The sequence below is a fragment of the Pyxicephalus adspersus genome, chromosome 2 (assembly GCF_032062135.1).
Source record: "Pyxicephalus adspersus chromosome 2, UCB_Pads_2.0, whole genome shotgun sequence".
NCBI classification, from domain to species: Eukaryota; Metazoa; Chordata; class Amphibia; order Anura; family Pyxicephalidae; genus Pyxicephalus; species Pyxicephalus adspersus.
Window position 1 is genome coordinate 28,608,340 of NC_092859.1, and position 9,347 is coordinate 28,617,686.

General features: G+C 39.1%; 1 protein-coding gene across 1 annotated transcript in view; it reads right to left on the bottom strand.

The window, feature by feature from the left end:
* The window catches only part of MTPN (myotrophin), a 34,934-nt gene extending 29,565 nt beyond the window's left edge, over positions 1-5,369 (bottom strand). The window contains exon 1 of the mRNA XM_072400180.1: positions 5,184-5,369. Within this exon, the coding sequence (XP_072256281.1) occupies positions 5,184-5,255 (72 nt within the window). The 5' untranslated portion in view covers positions 5,256-5,369. The remainder of the gene's footprint in view (positions 1-5,183) is intronic.
* Between the last annotated feature and the right edge of the window lie 3,978 nt (positions 5,370-9,347).

The window sequence follows — 9,347 nt, forward strand, 5'->3', positions numbered from 1 at the left end:
GGGCAGGGTCCTCTCCTCCTGTATCACTGTCTGTATTAGTCTGTCATTTTCAACCCCTATTTAATGTACATCGGTGTGTAATATGTTGGCGCTATATAAATCCTATTTATTAAGAATAATATTAATGATAATAATAGTTAAGCGAAATGCCTACAGGATATCAACTCTAGGTTAGGTAAGCTAAGATACATAGTATTACAACCACAGACATTTAAAACAAAAAAGTTTTCTTCATTTTATCCAGCACTACAGTGTTTGAAACACATCTAAACACAGTAAAAAGAAGGTTTTCAATCTCAAAGGACAGATTTTTTTTTTAACAGAGGGTCATTTATACATACTGCCAAAATTACAATCTGGTCATTTACAACCCTCCCCACTATAGAAACTGGGTTTAGAAAAATATATTAGCAGAATTCAAAGATGCATATATTGAAGTAAACAAAAAAACTGGAACAAATGTTATATTTCTCTTCTAGAAAATACTCCTAATAAAAAAACATAACATGTTTGTCATGATTTCTGGAAGCTCTATCCCTACAGCTGATCTTTCTTCATGATGGGCTTCCAATGCCTTTTGGCTCTGTCCGGATTCATCTCTTCCTCCTGTCAAAGCCTCCAGCAAAACAGTGAGCAGCACAAAGATAACATCACCAAATCTCTCTTCAAATCCTGAGACTATTCTCACATACTAGGAGGAGCATTAAATCAATTCTAGACAAAAGTTAGAGGGAGCTCAGACTCTAAGAACATCTCCTAGAATCTTTTTTCACTTTTTGAGAGTAGTCCAACTTTAAAAAAAACCCCAAAACAGAAAATATAGTACTTGAATGTCATTTTTATAGTATTAAAAGCTGTCTGAAGCAGATCCACCAACACACACTGCCTGCCATTCATAAATTAAAAAGATTTGCTAAAAAACACATTAATGCCCTGTGTACACATATTATATAGATATAAGCATTATATGCATGCTTACTAAAGCAATCTATTGTAGAGCAAGATAATAAACAAAGAATGTGACAACATATCTATAAAGTTTCTGTATGATGTCATAGCGCAATGTCATTTTTTTCACCCCAAGAAAAACTATAAAGGTAGAAATAACCAAGAATGTGACCATAGCAAAACTTGTAAGTGTCATTGGTAAAACATAGCAGCTTATTAATTGAGGTGTATGAATGAATCAGTTTTTGTTGTCTGTAGCAGCAATATTATACTACACACTCAACAATTGCAGCTGGAATATGAAAGTCTAGCAATAGCTGAAGCAGCCTTATGCATCATTTTTCCATGCAAAATCCATGCATGCCAAGTGATGTGCAATACTTCCATGGATTAATTACCTCAAAAACAAATGTTACAGCACTCCCCTCGACAATGTCTTCATCTGCTTTTATTTCTGCAGAAGGATGCCCCCCCCCCCTCATCTGTTTAGGTATCATCACCATCCATTTCCTGGAAAGGAATGGGGTGTTTTGACCAACAATGCGTAGACTTCTCATCACCTGATGTTCTTAAAAAAAAACATTCTAATCATATGTTCTCACCCTAAGTTTCTACTTCTTAAAGCAAAACAAATTGCATAATATGATATGCGTGTGCTGGGGTAATATAAACTTAAAGCACTAAACTGTTCATAAAGAGGATCTGTGCTTTGTGCATGCAGAGCATTTACTAGGAACAGACGTCTCACTTTATTCCCCCTGGTCAGAAAACCTGCACACTACATTTCCTCCTTTGTTTCCTTCTGTGTCTTCAGTCTCACATTTAAAGCGCTTGATTGCTTAAAGCTCTCCAAAACTTGAAAGGATACACTTTCATTAGTGAAGCTGGGTGATCCAGCAAACCTAGAATGGATCTGGTCCAGGATACAAAGCATTTGCTAGCAAATAGCAAATGCCTTTGAAGAAATCAATTCCAGGTTTGCTGGTTCAGCCAGCTTCACTGCTGAAAGTGTATCCTCTCCGGCCTTGGGAGAGCATTAATAATTCAGGCCCAAAATGAGATTTTGGGGAGGTCACTACTGAGCTTCTCACTGCTATCCTTGTTGGAGTTTCTGAGAAAGCAAACTACTAGCTCTACAAAGATGGCTCCCACCAAATTGATGAAAAGTGAAGACAAGGCACGGAAAATCAGTAAATGAGAAAGATCAGCTACTGCAAGACCACAGCCTATCCCACTGACTGGTACTGTGGCCCTTGCCAGCTTTCTGTCAGTGCAGTTCCTCTTAAAACAGTAAAGTGCCTGTAGGCAGAAGGCTGTTATATATGTTTTAAGCAGGTAGTTTAAAGTATTCCAAATAACCAAGCAAATACAGGGAAAACATTATTGTAGATTTACTACCATTTGCTGTAGTTTTGGCTACCTTTGCATGCATCAGACACACCTGCTAGTTAGGAAGAATATTATGCTATTCCCTGGGTCCACTCATTTGGTTTATTGCTTACTGAATAGAACGCATCATTCTGATTTATTGCAGAAGTAGCTGACAGGAGGTGGAAAAATAATGGAGTTACCTTACCAAATGGTCACCTGGCTAGGTATACAGGACAATTGAAGAGCATAACTTACACCACTGGCATGCAAAGAATTACAGCTTCTTTGGCAGACAAACTGAAAATTTTGTTTCAAGGTTTAAAAAAACTTTTTGCCCTGTGTTGCACCTTGGAATTGTACATTTGACTTACAACAAACTTTTTAAATGCCTTGTATGCACAAAAGGCAACCAGTACTCTGGACATGAAATTGCAAAAAATTCAAGAGCTGCATTTTAGTATACAGGCCTCAGCATGTGAAAATGGAACTAATGTTTCACATTTAAGAATCCATGATCAGGCAGGTCATTATTCCCTCCTACATGCATGATTGCAAGATTTCTGGAACAATGGGCCTGATATAATAAAACTTTCCAAGGCTGGAAAGGATACACTTTCATCAGTGAAGCTGGGTGATCCAGCTAAACCTGCAATGGTTTTCTTCAAAATCATTTTCTATTAGCTAGCAAATGTTTTGAATCCTGGATCAGATCCATTCCAGGATTGCTGGATTACTCAGCTTCACTGATGAAAGTGTATGCTCTCCAGCCTTAGAGAGCTTTAAAAAATCAGGCCCAACGTCTTTGGGACAGACAAGACCAGAAAGGATATGTTTGGCAAAAAACAAACACAGTGTATTATCACAAACACCTCATACCGACTATCAAGAATAGAGGTAGAGGGGTCCTTTTTGTGCTGGTTTTGCAACCATTGTGTCGACCATAAAGTCTTCTGTATATCAAAGTATTGTAGAGTCACATGTAGGTACAACTGTGTGGCAGGTAAAGCTTGGCAAAAATTGGGTCATGCAATTGGACAATGATCCGACGTACACTAGCAAATCAACACAGAATAGTTGAGGAAAAATAAAAATCACTTTAAGTTGAGTTCAGTTACATTTGTGATCCAGGTCCTATAACCCTCTGCAGACTACATTACAGTTAAGGAATGTAGCTGCATCAGATACAATCACAGCTTGTTACTGGAAAAAGTGCCATTCAGCTCTAGTACAGGAATGTGAACTGTTAATAAACACAAGTACATGGCAGGCTTATGTATGCTTCAGTAGTTTGTAGTAGATATATTTTTTATAATATATCATTAACCTCGTGAGCAGTAACCCTAAATGTGGCTCAGGTAAAAAAAAAAAAAAAGGCTGAAAGCTAAAAACATAAAAAAATAAAAGACTTACCTGGTCCCACAGGTGTCCTCCAGTGTCCTGCTATCCTTTGGCCGCGCCCTCTTCCTCCGATCTGTCCCCTGGCAAGTGCGGTGACGCTCCCCGGGAGTTGCTGGTGACATTGGTGCATGCGTCGGTGTGTGTGAGGGAGTGTGGCTGGAAATTCAAATTATTTTGTATTGGATTCAATACTAAATAACAGTAATGAATCCAATACAAATTAATCATTATATTATATATATATATATGCTACTGTACAGTTATATTACAGGTTTCAGTATTTTTACACAGCCTTTTTTTCAACAGATTTTTGTGTTTTTTTTTTATCTAAAGATTATTAATAAATATTGGACATATTTCCTTGAGTTATGCCTAAGAATTACAGGTCTATAATGTAAAATAAATTTTCATTAAAGATTATACATATAAATCAGGACAGAAATGAACCGCCCAGGAGGTTAACATTGATACACACACCCAATGTACAATATAAACACATGCCTGAACACGCTGATTTAGAAAACTAAAACACTACATTTGTATTTTTTTAAACATTACCTATGGTGACACAGCTAGGTGTTATATTAATCACACACACACTACAGTGTTCTCCTCAGCACCTTTTACCCAGGCGCACCACCCGGCACTTATCATTACCACCCCCGCTGTTCCTGTGGTGCATTACAATGCATAGTTCACCCACCAAAGCTTCTTCCCACCCAGCTAAAAAAATATTTTGGGGAGAATACTGCACATCTTCCTGATTCACAACTCTTACAAGACTTGTAAGGGCCTCTAGAATATTCTTTAAAGGAAGAGACCTAATAAATCCCTCCACAATCCCTGCCACTGATAGAAGACTGCAGCACCCCTCTCGCCAACACAAGACTCATGAAGCCCTCTACCCAAAAAGAAGCCTCTGCTTGTTCCCCTCCTCAATGCTAAGAAATATTTAGATGCAGGGAACCCCCCGGCCCCTCCTTCTCACAGATAAAGACAGCAGAATTTACATCCCCACAAACAGAATGGTGTTCCCCCCATTCCAAACCCCTGATAGGAGATCCCCCCCCATTCCCTTGGAAAGACTCTTATGACTCCAAACTACCAATGTAGACTACCCCAAAAATCTGACAGGAAACATTTCCCACTGACAAGACTTTTTAGCTCCTCTTACTAAAATCAACAGGAGACCTTCAACACCTCCACCCCCAGCACTGACACTGAACACAACCTGAGGAAAAAATCTTTGGCCCCCATAATAACAATAATAGACACTTCATCACCCCCACCCAATACACCGACAGGAGACCCTGACACCCAATACAACGACAGGAGACCCTGACACCCCCACCCAACACACCCACAGGAGACCCTGACACTCCCACCCAATACACTGACAGGAAGCTTTCCCCTCACTGACAGCATCCACTCTAACGGGGTTTTCCCTGCATTATGTGCACTCTCACCGCGGCAATGAACTCTTTGACAGCGTCCAGGTCTCCATTGTTCAAGGCCCACATTAACTCCTTGTCACACATGACGGCAGGTGTCGGGCTGGCGGGAGGAGGACACACAGCTGCAAAGGCCTAAACGTAAAAAGTCTCCGAGCCTCTATCTACTCACTTCCCACACACACTACAACCCCGCCTTCCTGATACGTATTGCGTCACCGCGTACCCCGGCTGCGTGACTACACGCCGCTTCTGTTTCCTAGCAACCAAGAGTTGTAGGATGTCTATAACATGATGATTGTATTAGTACATGTATAATGTTCCTGTACTTTATACAAACACCATGTACACAGTAGAATACATAACCAATAAATGTCCTCTGTAACCAATATTTCCTCTGAATAACAAGATGTGCTCTCTGTAACAAACATATGTCATGCATACCCAGTACATGTTCACCAGTATCTGTGCTGCACCCACTATAACAAGTTATTGTAATACATAAACCCAGTATAAATCCACTATAACCAATGTCTGCCCTCTGTAACTAATGAATGTCATACATGCCCAATATATGCCCACCAGTATTTGTACTACATTGCCAGTATATTCCCCCTGCAACCAATATATAATATTATTACAATATACATTATATACAATATACATTACATTATTATTACAATATAATAACAGTATATGCCCTCTATAACTAATATATGTCATACATACCCCGTATCTTTTATAACCAACTAGCTGATTACCCGGCGCTGCCCGGGTATTTATTTATTGCAATCTTATACAGCAAAAAGAATCAAATAAAACTATAGTGATTTTCTTGTCCATGGTGTTATTTCATTTTCTTGCCTTTGATTGCACTTGGCCAATTGCCTTACCTTTTCTCGAAGGCATTATTACAGCCCAGAAATTTGTAAAAGAGTCCAAAAAAGTATGTAAGCAAAGGGCACACTGTCACTGAGCAATACATACATACATACATACATACATGCAAATATACCTCTGACATATACCGCAGCGCTGTACAAAGATCAGCAGTGCACTCACATGAGTCTGAGTCATATGTCGAGCAATTTTGGTATAAATGTCTCCATGCGTTTTCGAGTGACGGTTGAACATACACACATCTATATATATATACATACACTCATACATACACACACATACATACATACATACAGTTTTATATATATAGATTTATATAGCTCTGACATATACCATGTACAATGAAACACTGAGCTAGACCCTTCAGTCTCTGTACAGAGGAGCTGACACTCTAATGTCCCCCACAGTCACACACTAATATTATACATTTACTAGGGCAGCATGGTGGCTCAGTGGTGGTCTCAAGAATTGACCTTAGACTACATTAATGACATATGACTATGAGAAGGACATTAGATTGTGAGCTCCTTTGAGGCACAGTTAGTGACACGACTATGGACTTTGTACAGCGCTGCGTAATATGATGGTGCTATATAAATACTGTGTAATAATAATAATATACCTCTGACATATACCACAGTACTATATAAAGATCAGCGGTGTCATATGTCTAGCAAGTTTGGTTTAAATGTCCCCATGTGTTTCCTAGTGATGACATACACATACATACACACATCCAAATATAGCTCTGACATATAGCACAGCGCTGTACAAAGATGACTTGTGCACTCACATGAGTCTCAGTCATATGTATGCCAAGTTTGGTTGAATTGTCTCTATGTGTTTTTGAGTGATGGAGGAACATACATATACATACATACAATTTTTAAATATATAGAGATATCTGCCCTACTTAACAATATATGCCCTCTGTAACTAAAAAATGTCATATATGCCCAGTATATGCCCACCCGTATGTGTGCTGTATACCCAGTATAATCCCTTAAAAACGGTATATGCCCTCTATAACTAACATAAGTCATATATACTTTGTATCCTCTATAACCAATATCTTCCCTATATATTCAGCATATGTCCTCTGTATCTAATACATGTCCTTCATACTTAGTATATGTCTTCTATAACCACAATCTGCCTAAATAACAATCTATGCCCTCTGTAACTAATATATGTCATAGAGACCCAGTATATCCCCACCAGTATCTGTGCTGCATGCCCATTATATGTCCTCTATAGCTAATATATGTTTTTGATACCCCGTAAATATGTCCTCTTTAACAACAGTCGCCAATTTTGGTGGTCCGCAGATAAATTACTTGGCCGGTGTGCCCCCCCCCCCCATATCCCCACCAGTATCTGTGCTGCATGCCCATTATATGTCCTCTATAGCTAATATATGTTTTTGATACCCCGTAAATATGTCCTCTTTAACAACCTCTGCCAATGCTATTGGTACGCGGATCATTGCTCTGGCCGGTGTGCCCCCCCCCCCCAGCGGGGTCCTTCTCCTGACCCCGTTGATCATGTCCCCTGTAGTCACAGCCCTGTGCTACTGTCCCCCCAGGATCTTTAACAAGCAGGTCTGGGCCTGCGATGGGAGATTGAGCAGGTTCTGGCATTATCGCATCACTCTTGGGGAAGTTTTTTCTGCTTTGAGTGACCCATGGCCCCCCACGCATGCACAGGATTTAAAAGTATGAATTTAGTGACCCATGAGATCCCAAAGGTGGGCCACCACTGCTCTATAACCAATCTATGCACTCTGTAACTAATATATGTCATACATACCCAGTATATGTCTTCTATCAATCTCAATCTATGTCCTAAATACCCAATATATGTACACTATAACCAATATGTGACTGACATACCCGGAATATAGTCTCCATAACAAATATCTATACTAAAAACCTGGAATATTTCTTCTATAACTAACATCTATCCTACATACCCAGTGTATGTTAACGATAACCGATAGCTACATACTGAGTATTTGCCCCTATAACCAATATCTGTCATACAAACCCAGTACAGGTCCTCAAAAATCAATAATTGTACTACATACCCACTATATGCTCTTTGTAACCAATATTTGTCCTAAATACATAGTTTATAGCCTCTTTATTCACTATCTTTCCCAGGGGGTATAGACCAGACACTGGATATGCAGGCCTGTATTGAAAACGTGAACCTATGTACACAGTATGTATATGGTGTTTTCCCCGTTTGCTTTATATTACCAATAGAGTGCCTACATATCCAATATCAGAGCGGGATATTTCTTCTCTGTTTCCTATTGCTAACAAAGGGGAATACCTATCAATTTTATGCCCAGTGCCTGTTTTATATACCCAATGTCTGGTTTATATGTACAATTTCTGAGCTATGTTACCAGTATGTCTCTGTTAATCTATCATCTGATCAGGAAAGCAGGCAGTGTCTATTAAGAGTATGCAGTATGGGTAATCTCTGATTTGACATTGGATATACAGATGACTCCTAGATACAAACAGGCTTCCCTGCTTGTTTGTGTGCAGGACAGAGGCTTGATAGTGGGGGAGGGGCGATTTGCATGACTTGCAGAAAAAATATTTTGCTGTTCTGTAACTGTTTAATGACCAAGACAAACTCTGCAGTTGTTTCTTTTTGCATATCAAAGCACAGCTTGCTCCAGACGTTAATAAATGTCTGGGCTTTCACTTTTTTTTTTTTTTTTTGTGATTAACTCACAGTGAGGATTTTATACAGTAATGGACACCATGCTGCCTAATAATATGTTGAGACAAACATCTCTCCTAATTGCATTTATTAAAATAATGTATCTGTTCCCACTTACAGTATGTCTGATCCTATTCATATCCTTCACTTTTTGGCTTCGGTAAAATATGTGCGAAATGGCAGCTGAAAATGCAAGCAAACCGGGACCAATATCATAAAGAAGAGGGCAGGGAAGATCATGCAACACCCGTACCCCAAACCATATGGCATGGTTCATGAAGAGACTCTGATTATACTAAGCCCATATTGCATTACAGGAGCTGCCCTAGCTATGTTACATTTGAATACTAGATCTCCACATTCTGCAACAGGTTGATTTATCCATGTTTTTATGTTGTAAATATCAAATTCTGATTATATCTTCCAAATGTCACAGCAGAAATAAAGACTCATTAAACCAAGCAATGGGTTTCGATTCTTTTCTTGTCAAATTTTGTGGAGCCCATGCAAATTGTAGCTTCAGGTGCCACTTCTTGACTG